The 19,935-nt window shown below is 36.9% G+C and overlaps 1 protein-coding gene across 2 annotated transcripts in view; it reads left to right on the top strand.

Moving 5' to 3' along the window:
• Positions 1–19,935, top strand: part of STXBP3 (syntaxin binding protein 3) — a 52,554-nt gene that overhangs the window by 5,729 nt on the left and 26,890 nt on the right. The window contains exons 2-6 of one of the 2 annotated variants that reach the window (XM_028102025.2): positions 7,556–7,605; positions 8,233–8,314; positions 12,040–12,116; positions 14,889–14,967; positions 16,781–16,881. In XM_028102025.2, coding sequence (XP_027957826.1) covers positions 7,556–7,605; positions 8,233–8,314; positions 12,040–12,116; positions 14,889–14,967; positions 16,781–16,881 — 389 coding nt within the window. The remainder of the gene's footprint in view (positions 1–7,555; positions 7,606–8,232; positions 8,315–12,039; positions 12,117–14,888; positions 14,968–16,780; positions 16,882–19,935) is intronic. The other variant, XM_028102026.2, reaches the window with a different exon arrangement.

Here is a 19,935-nt window from a genome sequence, read left to right as displayed (position 1 = left end):
GCTGACTAATAATGAGTATTGCATTTGTTCCTGCCCCAGGCCCCTGGATTTACCTTTATAAAGATTCTTACCTGGGATGCCTGGGTGGCTCATTCAGTTAAGCATCTGACTCTTGATCTCAGCTCAGGTCTTCATCTCAGGGTCATGAGATCAAGCCCTGCATTGGGTTCCATGCTGGGCCTGGAGCCTACTTTAAAAAAAAAAAAAAAGATTCTTACCTGTTCACTAAATAACTTGGGCCACAGGTCAGCAGAATCTGCTGGAATCCTAATTAGGAATTTAGTAACACGTATAAGTTTTCTGAGAATGTACATTTCTTTATGGCCTACAAGTCTGCTTTTGACTCTTGGCTTTTTGATTTTTCAAACATTGTCGTTATGCATTACTTACAAAAGACTAGTTTATTATTTCTCCTCATTGGACTAAGAGTTAGAAGACTTGGTTTCCACTCCAGATTATACTTAACTTTCTCAGCCTAAAGAATGAGGAGTTTGGATTACATGTTCTTTAAGATTTTTCAGCTTGAATTCTTTATGATTCCATTTATAGATCTTCATTTTGTTTGATTTTCTTTATTTCCACTTGGATTCCTTTTTTTTTTTTAAAGATTTATTTATTTGTCAGAGAGAGAGCATGGGCACAAGCAGGGGTAGTGGCAGGCAGAGGGAGAAACAGGCTCCCCACTGAGCAGGGAGCCCCATGTGGGGCTCAATCCCAGGACCCCAGGATCATGACCTGAGCCGAAGGCAGTCAGACGTTTAACCAACTGAGCCACCCAGGCATCTTGACCACTTGCATTCCTCATAGTTTTCTCTTATGCCGTAGTTTTTCTTTTATGTTTTGTTTAGGTCATAAATATTTAATATTAGGTTTTCATTGTCTAATGACATTTTACAAATCATTTGTGTCTTAAGGCATTTTGCTCTGACATCTGCTTAGCATGATTCTTTGCTCCTTGTTTATTTGCTTAGGCATGATTTTAGTCCAGCTTTAGCAAGTTAAAATGAATTCCATATGTATTAAAGATCTAAAGTGTAAAAAGTGAAACAACAAAATGTGGAGAAAATATAGGCTAGCAGGAGTCAGACTTTTGAAAAAACTTAACTGGTAACCCAAATCCCATTTTTTAAAAAAAAAGACTTGGGCGCCTGGGTGGCTCAGTTGGTTAGGCAACTGCCTTCGGCTCAGGTCATGATCCTGGAGTCCCGCGATTGAGTCCCGCATCGGGCTCCCTGCTCAGCGGGGAGTCTGCTTCTCCCTCTGATCCTCCCCCCTCTCATGTGCTCTCTCTCTCTCATTCTCTCTCTCAAATAAATAAATAAATAAAATATTTTAAAAAAGACTTGATTAAATAAAAATTGTAAATTCCTATATGGTTGAAGACACCAGCTAAACCTATAGATTCGAAGAAAATATTGACCACACATAGGAAGAAAGGGTTAATATACAGAGTTTCTGCAAATTGATAAATAGAAGATAATGACTCAATAGAGCAATAAAGGATGGAAACAGGTGATTTGCAGATTAGGACATTGAATTTATTGTTTTTTAGTGGAAATGCAAATCAAGACTAGTTCCTTTTTTTTGACCCATCAGATTGATACGCTGTAATTGGGAAGCTTCCTGGTGGGAATGTGAATGGTTAAAAACTTTTGAGAAAGCATTTGGCAACGTACAGTAAAATAAGAGACACGTATCTTGGGCACCTGGGTGGCTCAGTTGGTTAAGCAACTGCCTTCGGCTCAGGTCATGATCCTGGAGTCCTGGGATCGAGTCCCACATCTGGCTCCCTGCTCAGCGGGGAGTCTTCTTCTCCCTCTGACCCTCTTCCCTCTCATGCTCTGTGGCTCTCATTCTCTTTCTCAAATAAATAAATAAAATCTTTAAAAAAAATACTCTTAAAAAAAAAGAGAGAGACGTATCTTTTGATGCCAGCAATCTCATCTATGGGAACTTCATATTCAGAAATAAAAGTAATGTCAAATAAAGATATATGTATGGGGTGCCTGGGTGGCTCAGTTGGTTAAGCATCTGACTTCGGCTTGGGTCATGATCTCAGGGTTGTGGGATGGAGCCCCGAGACGGGCTCCGTGCTCAGCAGAGAGTCTGCTTGTCCCTCTGCTCTTTCCCCTTCTAGTACATGTACTCTCTCTCTCAAAGTCTTTTTTTTTTTAAAGATTATTAGAGCATGCACAGCAGAGGGAGGGGTAGAGGGAGAAGCAGACTCCTCGGCGAGGAGGGAGCCCACTGTGGGACTCAATCCCAGGACCCTGGAATCATGACCTGAGCTGAAGGCGTATGCTTAACTGACTCAGGCGTCCTCAAATAAAGTGTTAAAAAAAAAGATATATGTATAAAGATCTTAATTGCAACATTATATAATGTGGCAAAAATGGAAACAGGATGACTACTTGTCATATAGGAGAATAGTTGAATAAATTATGGTGTACCTGTACTAAGGAATGTAATATAGCTATCAAAAAGAAGATTTGTATCTGTGTGCTTATATTCTGTATAAAGTGTGTCTATAATGTATATTTAGTGAAAATAAGCAAGTGACAGAGTAATATATATGTGTTGAGTCCATTTTTGTAATAATTTGATTATTAGAAAAAAACCTCATAGACATTAGAAGAGGATGTGCACTTGGGTGATAAATTGGAGAGGGAGGCAAAGAGACTGGTACTGTTATGGTGTTGGTCCGAGAAAGAAGGCCAAAATGTGGAAAGGAGATAGAAGATGGATGGAGAGTATGAGAAAGATTCTGGAGATAGAATAAATAGGATTTAAGCTGGGGGAGAATCATCCTAGAGTAGGATTCAGGTCTAGGAGACTAGGTAGCGGATGATGCTGTTTATTGGTAAAGGGAAAGAGAAGGAACAGTTTTGGAGGGAAAAAAAGTTTAGATTTAGAACATAGTGTTACGTGAAAGCTGTGGTACCTAGTGAGCAGGTGGAGATACATACGTATAAATCACAGAAAAGGGAGCTGAATTTGAGACCTGGATCTAGATAAAGAGCAGAGAAAGAGAGAAGGGTACCTTTTCCAGATCCATGTTGAGATTGTCTTTAGTACTGGTATTTTTCCCCTCTTACTTCTTTATGATTTACACATTGCTAGGCTTTTTGGTTTCCATAAAAACTTATTTAGGGGCGGCTGGGTGGCTCAGTCGTTAAGCGTCTGCCTTTGGCTCAGGTCATGATCCCAGGGTCCTCTGATGGAGCCCTGCTCAGCGGGAAGCCTGCTTCTCCCTCTCCCACTCCCCCTGCTTGTGTTCCCTCTTGCTGGGTCTCTGTCAAATAAATAAATAAAATCTTAAAAAAAAACCTGTTATTCATAGATGATTTCCTATTTTTCAGACAAACCAGTTTCTCTTGTATTGTCACCAGGTTTATTAATAGTTTCTCTGTGATTTAAGATAGTTGTGCAAGTATACCTTCCACATTGCTGATGCTGTACGCTAAGTTAGCCCTACTCTCATTTTTCCCTTCCCTGTTTTCATTTCCTCTTTGGTATTAGTTTTAAATACATTTCCTTTTGCATTTAGGAGAAAGAATGAGCAAAGCAGAGTGGTTGGTATTAGTCGTTATTTGGCTAGTATTTGGACTGGTGGAAGATCAACTTAGAGAGTAGTCAGAGGCTAGCGGTAGAGGATGTTGAATAGTAAAATCTAGATTTTTTTTTTAAAGATTTTATTTATTTGACAGAGAGAGACACAGCGAGAGAGGGAACACAAGCAGGGGGAGTGGGAGAGGGAGAGGCAGGCTTCCCGCTGAGCAGGGAGCCCGATGCAGGGCTCGATCCCAGGACCCTGAGATCATGACCTGAGCCGAAGGCAGACGCTTAATGACTGAGCCACCCAGGCGCCCCTAAAATCTAGATTTTATTCTGTAGGCAGGAGTGAGCACTTGAGGGAATTTCGAGGTGGGCTTTGATATAAACAGATTGTGCTTCAGGAAGATAACTGACAGCAGTGTGAAAAAATGGATTGAAATGGCAAAGGGGTTGGAGGTAGAAAGCAGGAAATCCAGGTAGGTGACTATTGCAGTAGTTCAGTGAGAGATGATGAGAATCAAGGCAATGTTGGGGATAGTAGCAGTCACCAGAAAGAACAATCAACACTGTCTGATTATTGGATCTGGGGGATGGAGGAAATATCCAAAGACTTATCCAAAGACTATGACTAAGAAAATGCCAATAAAACTCTTAGAGAAGTCTAGAGCAGTTTTTAGGAAACTATAATCTCAATTTGAGGCATGTAAGTGCTTAAACCTGTACTGTATAATTGAATGAAGGAGAGATAAGCTATAAGATTTGTAGAAAATTGAAGGACTGCTGGGGGTTCGGGGATATGGGGAGAAGTTGGTCAAAGAGTACAAACTTACCGTTAGATGAGTAAGTTCTGGGGCTCTAATGCACAGTATTAGATTATAGATAACAACACTGTACTATATACTTAAAAGTTGCTAAAGTAGGGGCGCCTAGGTGGCTCAGTCGTTACTAAGTGTCTGCCTTCAGCTCAGGTTGTGATCCCAGGGTCCTGGGATCGAGCCTCATATCAGGCTCTCTGCTCAGCGGAGAGCCGGCTTCTCCCTCTCCCACTCCCCCTGCTTGTGTTCCCTCTCTCGCTGTGTCTCTCTCTGTCAAATAAATAAAATCTTTAAAAAAAAAAAGTTGCTTAGGTAAATAGATCTTAAATGTTCTTATGTCCCAAAATTACTAAAAGAATGGTAATTATGTGAGGTATTGGAGATGTTAACTAACGTTACAGCGGTAATTATATTGCAGTATATGTATATCAAATCAACACATTGTATATCTTAAAGTTGTGTTTTGTGTCAGTTATATCTCAATAATGGTGGCAAAAGTGAAGGATGGATCTGATAGATGCAACTTTCATGGATGAATATGGTTTCTGAGGGAGAGAGTAGAGCAAGCTGACTAAGGGAATTGAGTCTTTGAGATATATCCATATTTGGGGTGCTAGAGAAACATATGTAAGGTCAAATAATTTTCATTAGTATTTGGAGGAAATACCTTTTTAGTTCTTTAATATTAGTTGATGTGCTTTCCTTTGATTCCCTTCCAAACATACTTTGCCTGTGACCATATCACTTTTCATGGATTCCCCTAATTTCTAGTCCACAAAGCTAGTTAATTCTTTATTGTTTATTTTTAAGATGCTAACACTGTCTAGGTATTTGGGTATTTGCCTTTGGATTCCAAGGCAGCACTATCCAGTAGAAATAGAACACAAGGCACATATATAATTTAAAATTTTCTAATAGCCACACTAAAAAAAGGTAAAGAGAAATGGATGAGGATCATTTTAATCTAAAATGTTACCATTTAAACATGTAAATATATAAATTAATATTTTACATTCCTTTTTTTGTACTAAGTCTTTGAAATCTCCTGGAATCACGACCTGAGCCGACGGCAGACACTTAACGACTGAGCCACCCAGGCACCCCTACTTTAGCAACTTTTATACTTTTAGGATATCCCAGTTCAGGGGCTAGCCACATTTTAAGTGCTCAGTAGTGACATGCGACTGGTTTCTACCATATAGGTCAGTGTAGTTTCTAAGGTTTTAAAGACTAAGATGAGTTCTTCCTAGGAAACTCTTCAAGCTGCTCAGTCATAAATTCATGAGCATTTATTTCTTTGATTTGCAGCCTGCTTGAGGTATATAGAAATAACGCAAGCTTAGAAAGGGAAGTAGCATAGTGTTTTAGTGTCTGAACTCTGCCTGAGAAAATCCTTCATCTCTGCCTATAGAGTAGAAGAAACCAGTGCGTTAGGCTTAAACTAGCATTCAACACTCTAGGCTTTTGCCATAATTCTCATTTAACATTATAATCTTCCTAGCAAACATATATAAGCACCTTTACTAGTATTTCTTAACACTTTCAAGCCTTCCCAGTTACAATAAAACCTTCCAAATCATACTTCTTATGATGATTATTAGTAATCCTTATTAAAATATGCCCTTTGGGCACCTGGGTGGCTCAGTTGGTTAAGCCACTGCCTTCGGATCAGGTCATGCTCCTGGAGTCCCGGGATCGAGTCCCTCATCGGGCTCCCTGCTCGGCAGGGAGTCTGCTTCTCCCTCTGACCCTCTCCCCTCTCATGTGCTCTCTCTCTCTCTCATTCTCTCTCTCAAATAAATAAATAAAATCTTTAAAAAAAATAAAATAAAATATACCCTTTGCTTGAACATGTCATTTTTTAATGTGATGCCAAAAATTGGTGGTATATTTCTACAAGTATTAACTTAAAACAAATATAAATTAGAAAAGTTTAAATGAATTATGTAAACATCTCATTACCAGGAATTAGTGAAATTAGAAGTTACTATAATTTATATTTTAATTATATTTTATTTACTACATGCTACATATTTTCAAAATTGAAAATTAATGAAACATTAAATGTGGGGAATTATGAAGTAGAACAACAGGTATTTGTATGAATTGCTTTATGTATTATTTAATATATAAGAAAAAAGTTTTTGTAAATCAGTGAACTAATTTAAAAATATATTTAGATTAATTTTGAAAATCATTGCAAGGAAAATGTTAATATTTATTGATTATAAATCAAGACTGAATAATTGTATCTAGTGCTAGAATATAAATTGTTGAAAATTGTAATGCAGTAAACCAGGAAGAAAAGTACCTAGTTTCGATTATCAGATATAATTTAGCAGTGGGGTAGTTAGGGATTTTCCTATGGGTTTTGTTTTCATCTTGTTTACTTGGGATTTAAGTAGAACAGGAAAAAGCAAATCAGTTAATAGTTTCAGAAATATTTTCCAGATATAGTTATATACTTAAATATATTCTTAAGTATATTAGTCTTTGATAATACTTTTATTCTCAAAAGTTTAAAAACATATTACAGTTTAAATATAGGTAGGGGGTGCCTGGGTGGCTCAGTCAATTGAGCATCCCACTCTTTATATTGGCTCAGGTCATGATCTGAAGGTCATGGGATGGAGGCCCAGCCAAGCTCCTGGCCCAGGGGTGAGGGGAGTGGGGAGGGAGTCTGCTTGAGATTCTCTTTCCCTCTGCCCTTCCCCCCGATTTGGTATGAGTGTGTGAGTGTGTGCTCTCTCGCTCTAAAAATAAATAAATAAATAAATGTTAGGTATTAAAGATAACTGGATTTTCACTTAGAGTTTAACAAGTGTATATACTTTTTTTTTTTTAAAGATTTTATTTATTTTTTGACAGAGAGAAATACAGCTAGAGAGGGAACACAAGCAGGGGGAGTGGGAGAGGGTGAAGCAGGCTTCCCACCGAGCAGGGAGCCCGATGTGGGGCTCGATGCAGGGCTCGATCCCAGGACCCTGGGAACATGACCTGAGCCGAAGGCAGATGCTTAACGACTGAGCCACCCAGGCGCCCCCAAGTATATATACTTTTTATATAGGTTAACAGATTTTCAAGTTGGATACTTCCCCAATGTTTTTGATCTTTTGAGTAGTTATTCTATTATTATATTTCTAACTGTTGATTAAGATTCATAAATCTTTTTTTTTTTTTGGCAGAGATAAAAGCTACAGTGTTTGATGACTGCAAGAAAGAAGGCGAATGGAAGGTAGAATTTGCATATTTTGCCCTTTAATTGAGGACATCAATATATTGTCCTTTTTATACTTCTGTAACAGTATAGAGTCTGGAACCGTACTGATTGCATTCAAATCCCAGCTTCACCACTTGATAGCTGTGGCTTCTTGGATAAATTCCTTGATCTCTCTGTTCCTTGTTTATAAAATAGGGATAGTATTACCTCATAGTTTGGTTATAAAGATTAAATGAACTAATCCATGGCAAATGATTAGAACAGCACCTGGAACATTTATTATTCCAGAAGTGGAATTTTATAATTTTAAGAAAATTTGATGTTAAACACAAGATACATTTAAAATGAACAAGTTCTCAAATAAATAAATAAATAAAATGAACAAGTTCTCTGCTTCAAAATGAAAATGTTTCTTTTTGCTTACTTATGTATGATATTATATGTATGTATATTGAGAAAATAAATCTCCAGGTCATACAAGTTAAAAGGTGAGTTGAGATAATTTTGCCTGCTGTCCTAATATTTTCATTTTATGTCATAAAAGGTCTATGTTTGAGGAGGTTTAATGTATTAAATTCTGTCTTTTGTGAATTCTTGGCAGTCAAGTACTTATACTATTTCTTAATTGATATTCATTTTAAGATAATGCTTTTAGATGAATTTACCACTAAGCTTTTGGCATCATGTTGCAAAATGACAGATCTTCTAGCCGAGGGTATAACTGGTAAGTGTTACTAATACTCATCATGAAAACTTTTTTTATTGTGATTGGGAAAGTTTGAGGTATTAATAAATTTTAGTCATTGTGTTTCTGAAGAGGTTATGTTTTACTATTTTTATAATGCTAGCCATAATAATTACACTGGACATTCTTTTCTCTGTGAGTCTTCAGAATAAGCCCTGGAAGTTTTTTCTTCAGCTGAGATAATTCATTGCTCCTGACCAAAACTAAGTTAGTTGCCTTGTTGAGTTTGTTATTGAAATTTTTAACTCTTATATATTTGATAATGGTTTTGAATGTTGACACACTGGGTTTACCTCAGTGTTTTTATAAATATTGCTGGTTTTCACGTATTGCTTTAAGTGGATAGTAAGATTGTGTTATAAAATCAAGGTGCCCCCTGACAACCGTTTAAAGAGATCTTAAATACCCTCACTGATAATGAGAAAACTGAGACTCAGAGTTAAATATAGAGGTGTCTGGGTGGCTCAGTCGGTTAAGTGTATGCCTTCAGCTCAGGTCATGATACCAGGGTCCTGGGATCAAGCCCTGCATCAGGCTCCATGTCCAGTGGGGAGTCTGCTTCTCCTACTTCTGTATGTGCTCACTCTCTCTCTAGCTTACACTGTCTCTCAAAGAAATAATTTTTTAACAAGTCAAATATAATTCTTTTATGTTTCAAAACTTAATGTAGGATGTGTACCCTCTGTCACTGCTACTTGTTAGGTTCAAATGTACACCAGTATTTTCAAGAAAACCTGAGCATTGTGTACAAGGAGAGGATTATCTAAAAGCTTTTATAATGTTTATTTTGATATTTATATCAATATATATATAAAATATATATATTGATATATATATAAAATCTTTTTTTTTTAAGAGTTTATTTATTTGACAGAGACACAGTGAGAGAAGGAACACAAGCAGGGCATGTGGGGAGAGGGAGAAGCGGATATGTGGATCCCCTGGGTTCAGGTGTAGTACTCAGTTTTCTAAATTTATTTGACCACAGAAAGACTTTTTTTTTTTTGAGAAGCATTTCATAAGGACTGTTTATCATGGAGCACATTGCTTCCTTATATGTGCTCAGCTTGGTTTGCTCTGGTTTAATCATCATCATATCTACCAACTTGAACTTGTCCCAGTCCATTTGAGTCCTACATGGGCTCTCAAATTGAGATTCCCTCGATTAGACTTGGCATTGCAGGTTCGGTGATCATACCTTCTGTCATCATTCAGGTCATTTGTGAAAATATTCAGTACTGTCTTAGAAGTTTTAAAAAAATGATGAGAAAAAAAATGCATGTATGATGCCAGTTCAGTGAAGAATAAAGTAGAATCCTTTTAAAAAATAGACTGGGAGTTAGATTATTCCTTTGTCACCATTATAGGAATAATCATAAAAATCTTTTTTAAAAATCTCTTATTAGATATCCATTTTCCAGGGAATTGAAGAAGTGGCACTTTGTGCTATTAATAACCAGACATTTTCAAAGTCTGTATTCTAAATCATATCATAGTATTTTCACACATTAACATGTACATTACCCACCAAACATAAGAGTATATATAGCATAAGATGACTGTAAGACCCTTGATTTTGAGTATTAAGCAATAAAAGTAAGTTTATACAGATTTAACCTTAATCTTTTTTTTAAGATTTATTTATTTATTTGAGAGAGAGAAAGAGCACAAGCAGGAGGGGCAGAGGGAAAGGGAGAGAGAATCTGGAGCAGACTCAGCATGAAGCCGGTCTCGGGGCCTGATCTCAGAACGCCAAGTTCACTACCTGAACTGAAACCAAGAGTCAATTGCTTAACTGACTGTGCCACCCAGGCACCCCTAACCCTTAATCTTTTAAAGGTGAACTTACAATTGTTGGGAATGGAGATAAAAATAAAATTAAATATTTCCTTGGAAACCTTATTTGATACCCTAATAGAAGCTATGATAAACCTATACTTTACTAGTATAAATATAGGAGTAAAAAGGTGAATCGCCGTATTTACCAGAGAAGTCCAACAGTAGCCTCCCTTGCCTGTCAGATTAATCTTTTTTTTTTTTTAAGATATTTATTTATTAGCAAGAGTGTGCCTGCACACAAGCATGGGGCAGGGCAGAGGGGGAGGGAGAGAGAGAATCTCAAGCAGACCCCCCGCTGAGGACGGAGTCCCACACGGGGCTTGATCCCATAACCCTGAGATCATGACCCGAGCTGAAATTAAGAGTTGGATGCTCAACTGACTGAACCACCCAGGCACCCCAAGTTTAATCGTTTTAATTCTTTCCAGGATCTTTGCCAACTTTAGTCTTAAAAGATGGTTCTCTTGATTTGTAGAATGATACTGTAGTTTTTTTTTTAATACAGCTTTAACAGTTAATTTGACAATTTAGAGTTTACTAGTTTTAAATTCACTTTACATAAGTTAATCTTATGAACTTCTTAATTTCAATAATAAAACTATAATTGAGTAAATTGTGATATTTCATTGTTAAAAATAAAAATATTGCATAGTTTTAAAAGAATAAGAGTTAATTAGCAGTTTATTTAAAGAATATTATAGTAGTTAAGGGGCGCCTGGATGGCTCAGTCGCTGGGCGTCTGCCTTCATCTCAGGTCATGGTCCCAGGGTCCTGGGATCGAGCCCCGCATTGGGCTCCCTGCTCGGCGGGAAGCCTGCTCTCCCTCTCCCACTCCCCCTGCTTGTGTTCCCTCCCTGTCAAAAAAAAAAGAATATTATAGTAGTTAAAAACTTGGATTCTGGAGTCAAACAGATCTGGGTTGGAGTCTTACCTGTCCTACTCTCTACCTGTGTAACTTGGACCAGTTACCTAACAACTTCAAGCCTCAATTTCCTTATTTGTAAAATACTTACTTTATACTGTTGTTATATAATACTTACTGTAAGGTTTAATAGATAATTCATGTTAAGTGCTTAGCCTGATATCTGGTATCATATTTGCTATTATAGTAGAATATTTTTAAGAAGAAATACATATTTTAATTTTTAATGCATTTTTTTGCTTTCTTCATGGCATGTTGCTTGCTTATGCTGGTAGACCTAACTAGGAAATAGCTGCTTTATCTTTTTTTTCCTCATGATGAGCACTTAGCCCAGAGTTTAGTTTTAGGGAAGATACAGTTTGGGGATTTTTTTTTTTTAAGATTTTATTTATTTGAGAGAGAGAGTACAAGTGGCAGAGGGGGAGGGAAAGGGACAAGCAGTCTCTGTGCTGAGCATGGAGCCTGATGTGGGACTCAATCCCAGGACCCTGAGATCATGACCTGAGCCAAAATCAAGAGTTGGACACTTAACTGAGTCACTCAGGCATCCCTACAGTTTTGGGATTTTTAAAGATTTTCTTTTTCTTTTCTTTTCTTTTCTTTTTTTTCTTTTCTTTGACAGAGATAACGAGAGCAGGAACACAAGCAGGGGGAGTAGGAGAGGGAGAAGCAGGCTTCCCTCCAAGCAGGGAGCCCAATGCAGGGCTCGATCCCAGTACCCTGGGATCATGACCTGAGCCAAAGGCAGATGCTTAACAACTGAGCCGCCCAGGCACCCCCATTTTTGGGATTTTTAAATTTATCAAATGGAGACAAAGAAAATGTTAAACCCAGTATATGTAAATATGTTTGTTTCCCTGTTATAAATAAGAAGTAAAGCTTATTTTAAAATTGTTTCAAATGTAAAAATACTTGGTTATATAAAATTACTTTTTTTTATTAGTTGTGGAGAATATTTATAAGAATCGAGAACCTGTCAGACAAATGAAAGCTCTTTATTTTATCTCTCCAACATCAAAGGTGAGTATTTTTAATCTTTAAAAGGCATGTTCATCATTCACCATTGACATCATTTTCTCATAGAAAATTCAAATAAAACATTCTTTATTAGAAAAATAGTGCCATAAACTAGTTTGCTTAGGAAAGTTTTTCAGTGTTAGAAAATCATTTCATTTGCAGTCTTCTCAATGAGAATATATAAGTGAAAAATCCCCCCTCCCCCATATATGAAAGCGGAATTTAATTGTATAAAACAGTAGTTTCTTTGAATAATTTGTTACTGAGTGCTGTTCCTGTGCAACCATATTTTTTGGGACGACAGAAATGTACATAAAAGAAATAGTCTTGGTTTAATCCTTTATCTTAGTGACCTCTCTATAGCGTACATTTATGTATACATATACACACATGTATGTATGCATATACGCGTGTGTGTAAATATGTTTTATATGTCAAAGGAATATCTTAGTCTGTGATCTGTAACTGAGCTCATATTTAAAGCCAAACTTTTAGAGCCAAGTAAATACCATATTCCTTTATTCTGTACAGTATCTGAGAATTTTCCAATACATCCTTTGGCATGTTCCCACTCAGAATGTTGGCAATTCCAGTTTCATTTCTTCTGATTCTATTAGACAGTAGGAAAAAAAATGAGACATTCACTGTTTAGTCTCTGCATATTGGCTGCTGGTGTTTTTTTCTTTTTTTAAAGATTTATTTATTTATTTTAGAGAGAAAGAGAGTGGGAAGGAGGGGGAGAGGGCGAGAGAAACCCAAGCAGACTCCGCACTGAGAAGGGAGCCTGATGTGGGTCTTGATCTCAGGACCCCTGGGTTCATGACCTGAGCCAAAACCAAGAGTCACACTTAACTCACTGAGGCACCCAGGCGCTCCTGGCTGCTAGTGGGTTTTAATGACATTTTATATGCTAACGCTAATTCTTAGCACTAACAGATAATGGTACAAAAGACTATGTGGCCATTGAAAATGAGATTTCTAGGAAATTTTAGTGATTTAAGTAATTGCTCATTTTTAATGTTAAGTGACAGAAGCAGGATACAGAATTGTGTATTTAGTAAAGGAGCAAAGGACTCAGAGAAAATGGTACCTGAATGTGGCTCCTACTATAACCAACTCTAGTTTCTCTTTCAGTCCTGAGTCGATTACCTGTGACCTACAGCCCTGTGGGTACCAGTAAGGGCTTGGGCTCATTGGACACTAGTGGAGAAACCTAGTGAGAGACTTCTTTCCTCAGTGGCTTGGTGAGCCCCTGGAGACCAGTGTCAGAGTGTTCCCAACCAGGGGTCATAAAATGACAGATTTCAGGAAGAGTTTGGCTATAAGAGATTTTCTGAACCCCAGGGGAAAGGTCGGTTGGTGAAAAAGAGAAGCCCTGGTGGTTTGTTCGCTTATATACGTACCTACAGCCCTCAGGAAGGGAAATCTTTTTGCCTTCCTCCTTTTGTGGAACTGCCTGTATTTAGGATTCTTCAACAACAAACCTAAGCCTCCAGTGAGTTGACAAAGGAAAGTATTGACACATCTAAGTGGGTCAGCTGCCAGAGAGAGGACGTTCAGTAAGAATGAAGAAAATACATATCTTATAAAATATAGCTGCTTGGAGAGAAGGACGATGACCTGAACAGAAAAATAATACACATAAGGGGAGTCTAGTATAGCACATAAAAAACTTCCTGAAGCTCAGAGGAAGAATGAAGGGGAGTAAGTCAGAGGGGGAGACGAACCATGAGAGATGATGGACTCTGAAAAACAAACTGAGGGTTCTAGAGGGGAGGAGCGTAGGGGGATGGGTTAGCCTAGTGATGGGTATTAAAGAGGGCACATTCTGCATGGAGCACTGGGTGTTATGAACAAACAATGAATCATGGAACACTACATCAAAAACAAATGATGTAATGTATGGTGATTAACATAACAATAAAAAATTAAAAAAAAAACTTCCTGAAGCTCAATGTGATTTCTCAATTAAACAGTTAATTGCAGAAAAGGATAATCATCATTGAAATTTGAATTAATAGCCTAGAAGGTCAAAATGGAATATCTCAAAGCAAAAAAACAAAGTCATGGAAATTATGGGGGAAAGATAGGAGACTTGCTGGATAGAGCCATGAGATCTAACAGAAGTAGTTCTAGGACTTCCAGAAGAAGATAAAGAAACAGATGGAGGAGAGATCATTAAATTCTGTGTTCTTCATTTTTGCTTCCACATCATTGTATCTTTAAAACTACCAGCACTAAAAATAAATAAACAAACGAACTACCAGCACTCCGGCATGTAAGAACTACCAGACTGTATTACCTGCCGTTCCTCCTTGCAGTCATTTTCCAGCCTCTGGGTCTTCATTATCCCTTGCCAGTTTTTCTCCTAGCTCACTGTTACTCTCTTCAGCACCTCTTCAATCATAGTCTCAGTGGTTTCATTATCCAGATAGGTAACATTTCCAGTATGTTCATTGGCTTCTCAACTCCTTGATTTGTTACCTTCTAATGGTCTTATGTGTGGCTTCCAGCTTCTCTGTCACTGAATTGTTCCTGGATCTTCTCATTGCTGAAACTGTACTCTGTTCATACGTATTACCTTACTACTTAGGTTTTTAGCTATTACTGTCTAGACAACATAGCATTTAAAAAGAAATCCGTTTATAAAGTAAACTTTTAGAAAGTTAAAAGTTTTGTTTTATTATCAAAAAGAATAATCTTAGTTATTTCAAAAGCTAGCATATTTAAATTAGTATTTGGTTAAATGTATATTAACATCTAACCTTTTTTAAGTCTGTAGACTGTTTTTTACGTGATTTTGCAAGTAAATCCGAGAACAAATACAAAGCAGCGTATATATACTTCACTGACTGTAAGTAGCTTTGTAGAAGTATTATTTTGTTGTGAATCGTGTAAGACTGTTGAATCACAGACCTGTACCTCTGAAACAAATAATACATTATATGTTAAAAAAAGAAGATAGTAGGAAGGGAAAAATGAAGGGGGGAAAATCGGAGGGGGAGACAAACCATGAGAGACTATGGACTCTGAGAAACAAACTGAGGGTTCTAGAGGGGAGGGGGGGTGGGAGAATGGGTTAGCCTGGTGATGGGTATTAAAGAGGGCACGTACTGCATGGAGCACTGGGTGTTATATGCAAACAATGAATCATGGAACACTACATCAAAAACTAATGATGTAATGTATGGTGATTAACATAACATAATAAGATAAAATAAAATAATCCTATTACAAAGTCTTTCTTAAAATACTATGATTTTCTATTTATTGCTTATTCTAATTAGGTTAGAAAGATTCTAAGATTTTATTTTTTTGAGAGAGAGAGAATGAGAGATAGCGCGAGAGGGAAGAGGGTCAGAGGGAGAAGCAGACTCCCTGCTGAGCAGGGAGCCCGATGCGGGACTCGATCCCGGGATTCCAGGATCATGACCTGAACCGAAGGCAGTCGCTTAACCAACTGAGCCACCCAGGCGCCCTAGGTTAGAAAGATTCTAAAGATATAAGATCATATCTATCCTAATTCGTATTAAGGTGATGGAAAATTAAATTCCGAACTAGTCATTTTTGCTGGTATACAGTGGTGGGGGGTTGGTGGTGAGAGCTGTCCCTCAAATTTTATGCTGATGACAGGAGGAATTTTTTTTAAATCAGAGTTTTAATTGGGGATTTGATTATATAATCAAAAATAAGACCCTTTGGGAGAGTACTGAAGAAATTGCCATCTGTTTGGCAAATATTAATGGAGAGAATCTGTCACATTTCTCTTACCATGCCATATGTTCAAATAGAAAGCAGCTAAACTAAAGAATCACAAAGTCTAGAAACACATAAATTTTGCTTTATGTTATACCTTACATAATTATACTGCAAAATGAAAATGCCATTCATCTAAGTGCAGTGTTGGTCTGTGCTATTAGAAATTCATCATTTTAAGTAGTATATTGTTTTTCCTGTAAATTATTATTTATCTCATGCCTGTAGTTGCATTTTAAAAATATCATGCCATAACTATTTATCTTTTAAATAACTATTATACAGAAATTCATGTTTATGGAATTGATAAAATTTAATGAATATGAAGCCTCTTAAGGAATCTTGAGGCCAAAGAACATCATGTTAAAGGACACTAGGACCCAATGGTTGATGTTCTAACCTAGATTAAAGGTGGGGTTGGGGGAATAGGCTCTAAGGTCCAGAATTCATTAGTCTCAGGATTTCCTGATATTACAGAAGTTCTTGTAATACATACAAGGAAATTTGTGTGGTATGGTTGAACTTAGTGCCAGATTTAGAAAAGTAGTATAAATTCCTAAGAAGTTCTCAAAGTCCTATAAAAGTTTATTAAGTCATGGGTTTGGACCTGATTTTCCTTCCTGGTAATTTTAGTTTGCTGTGTAAGCCGCTCTCTAAGGAAATAATCTTAGCTTATGGTGCCTATGAATTTGAAAAATGGAATTTCTATTATAGCCCTCTTGGCTAGAATACATCTGCTCTGTAAAGTGAAGAAGAATATTTATATATTATCTCATCCTCATAGTAAATTATTTTGTGAAAGTCACTAATTATATGTAAAAAATAAGTATTCTTGGATGTTGAAATGATTTATTCAAAAGAATAAAAACTTAGATGGAGTTATATGCTTTGATTTCTTTTCTCTCTCTCAGTTTGCCCTGATAGTCTCTTTAACAAAATTAAAGCTTCTTGCTCCAAGTCAATAAGAAGATGTAAAGAAATAAATATTTCCTTCATTCCACTTGAATCTCAGGTACTTTCTTTTTTTATTTTTAATTTTAGTTCATAATGGATTTTATATACTGTGTATTTGGTGATTTTGAACAATCCACAAACATTTCTCATGATGAAGGAAAGAAGAGCATAAATTGGAATAGAATATTATGAAAGTGAAGCTTAAATTTCATGGCCGCCACTAAATCCTGTGTAGGTCAAGTTTTACAGCACCATGAGATTATGAAATCAAAAGATTTTGAGCAATCTTTGTTAGATGACTCAAAAGAAATTGTTTTAGCTTCTATGGTATTGTGATACTAAAACAAATGTTCTTCGATAAATGTTTTATATAACATTACAGAGATTATCTTAATTTATAAAATTTTTAATTTTTAAAATTCATTTTGACTTTGGAATAGTTATAAACCTTCAATTAATAATAATCATGGTGATAGGAAACACCTACATAGTATTCTCCATGTGCCAGACACTTTCCTCAATGTTTTCCATAAATATATTCATGTTAATCCTCATAATAGTTCTTTGAATAGATAGTAATCCTATTTTCATTTTAAAGATGGGGAAATCAAAAAAGTTAAGTAACTTGCCCCAAATCACACAGCTAGTGCATTGTTCAGCTTTGATGTGTTCTGTTCTCTGTGTTTGGATTCTAGCATTTCATAGAATGGTAATAGCTCACTGTTGTTTGGAACTATAAGGTCAATATTTTAAGAGACAGGAAGGTCCTAGAAAAGGGATTTTTCTTTTAAGCTGTTGCTGTTTTGGGCAAAGGAAAATTATAATCCAAATTGTAAAATTTTAAGATATCTGTTTAACATTAGACTGTTTCCAAAGGTTACCTTTAGACCTGTTCATTTTAATGTGATATATAAGGTTAATGTAAGGTAATATGGGTTTCCTAAGTGATGTGGGATATAAACAGTAGTGTGAGAAATATTACAAGCATATCCAGAGCATCTGCTGTACAGATGGTAAATATAATTTTAGTTTCAGAATTCATTAAAATTCTGCAGTTGCTGTATTTGAAGGAGAGATTTGTGTAGCTCTCTGACCAATTTGATTGTTGATGGAAATAACTTGTCTTTGTATAGAGAAATCTCATGAGAATCTTCTTACTGGTCTTTGCAAAATGTTGTGATTATTTAAAGTCCTGTATGCTTTGTCTTTCTCCTATAAAGTTTTTGCCTTTATTTCCTTGATAAATATCTTAAGAGGGTTTACTCAGTAAATTTAACTGTTATGGAGAAATTATAGTGAAAATATTTTGAACTCTTTTCCATTTGCGAGTGAAAATATAAATGAAATACTACTAAGTGGTTTGAGCTATGAGCAGAGGCCTCTGTGAGCATTTATCAAGATCACGTGCAGTGGACATTGCTAGATGCAAAGTGGCTTGCTGTGCTGGGCATGATATATGCCCCACACTCACGTGAATGCTGTAAAAGGAATCCAAAGAATTATACATCTTCAAAATGATACCAACTAAAATTAGGTTTAAAGCTGCATGTAATAGAAAATTTGCTTTCAGTAGCTTAGACAAGATGGAGGGGCACCTGGGTGGCTGGGTCGGCTAAGCATGTGCCTTTGGTTCAGGTCATGATCCCAGGGTCCTGGATTGAGCCCCGCATCGGGCTCCCTGCTCGGCAGGAAGCCTGCTTCTTCCTCTCCCACTCCCCCTGCTTGTGTTCCCTCTCTGACTGTGTCTGTCTCTGTCAAATAAATAAAATCTTAAAAAAAAAAAGATGGAAATTTATTTCTTACTAATATAAAAGAAGTCAGGAAATGGGTTATGTATGGCTGGGATGCTGGCTCTACAAAATTGTTAAGGGCCTACTCTAGGCATGACCCTCATGATCCAAGGTAACTGTAGAATCATTTCGTCCTCATTTGAGGGAGCAGGATGAAAGAAAGAAGGAAGTATATAGATTTCATTTATATCTTCTTGGCTAAAATTAAGTCACATGGGTACACTTAAGTGTATAAATGTAGTCTTTTATGTAGACTTATGTGACTGCTGCCCCCAAAGAATTGGTATGGTTACTGAAAAGTAAGGGAAGAATGGTTTTGGGGGAGGCAGCTCACAGTCTACCACAAGAGAAGAGAGATTAATTCATACTAGGAGAATGAGAAAATATTTGATGAATGGATAGAATTTCATAAGGTAATAATGACAAAAAGTACAGGAGAACAGCAGAAGTGTGGATTATAAGGGGTGAAGGTCTGATAGGTAAGTCTCTCTAGGTGGGTTGGGACTGTGTTGTAGGAGGCTCCAGGTTCCACCAGGAATAATGGCAGAAAATGCACTGATGCAGAAGACCATGGAACCAGTCCTAATGTCCTTAAGGAAAGGTAGAAGTCAGGAGGTCATTGGGGAGAGATTGTCAAAATCAGATACGATAGTGCTCCAAAGAAAAGTTGGACATTCAACACCTTTAGAGGTTGCATGGAGAGGAAGGAGGTTCATTCACTCTTGAATTTGAGACAAAGAAACCTCTCTCTTTCCCTCTCAGAGAGTTTAAGATAGTGCTATCATATATACATTAAGGCAATTAGATGGAAAGCATTCAAGAATATAGGGGAGTTTGATTACAGTGGACCTTAGGGAGTACAAAGAGTCTGGTGTAGTTAGCGGAGAGGGTACTAGATGGTGTCTGGGTAGAAATAGAGCTAAACCAGCTATAGATTAGCAAGAAAAGTAGATGGAAGTGGTGGGGGTCGAGAGTATTTAAGGAGCTGATTATGGGTCATAAAGTTGAAGAAAGTATTGGGTAATAGTCTAAAGGAACATGTGATGGTGGTGATGAAAAGTGGAGAAGAGGAGGAGGAGGGAAAGAAATGTGAGTGTAGAATAAAAACCAGCTCCAAAATTCTCTTTGGTTCATTGGAGTATTAGATAGCTTAGATTAATTTAAACTGTGGTAACAACTCCCTAAATTTCAGTACATTACAACAGCCAAGTTTATTTCTCATTCATGTTATTCATTGTGATTTGCCTGGGGCTTTGCTCTATATTCTCTTCATTCCAGAACTGAAGCTGAAGGAACAGCCCTTGTCTGGGACATAGCAGAGG

The sequence above is a fragment of the Eumetopias jubatus genome, unplaced genomic scaffold (genome assembly GCF_037043125.1).
Source record: "Eumetopias jubatus isolate StellerSeaLion01/CBP00866 unplaced genomic scaffold, mEumJub1_p1.0 scaffold_4, whole genome shotgun sequence".
Lineage (NCBI taxonomy): Eukaryota > Metazoa > Chordata > Mammalia > Carnivora > Otariidae > Eumetopias > Eumetopias jubatus.
The sequence above is the reverse complement of the archived record's forward strand: the minus strand, read 5'-3'. Positions and strand labels throughout refer to the sequence as shown.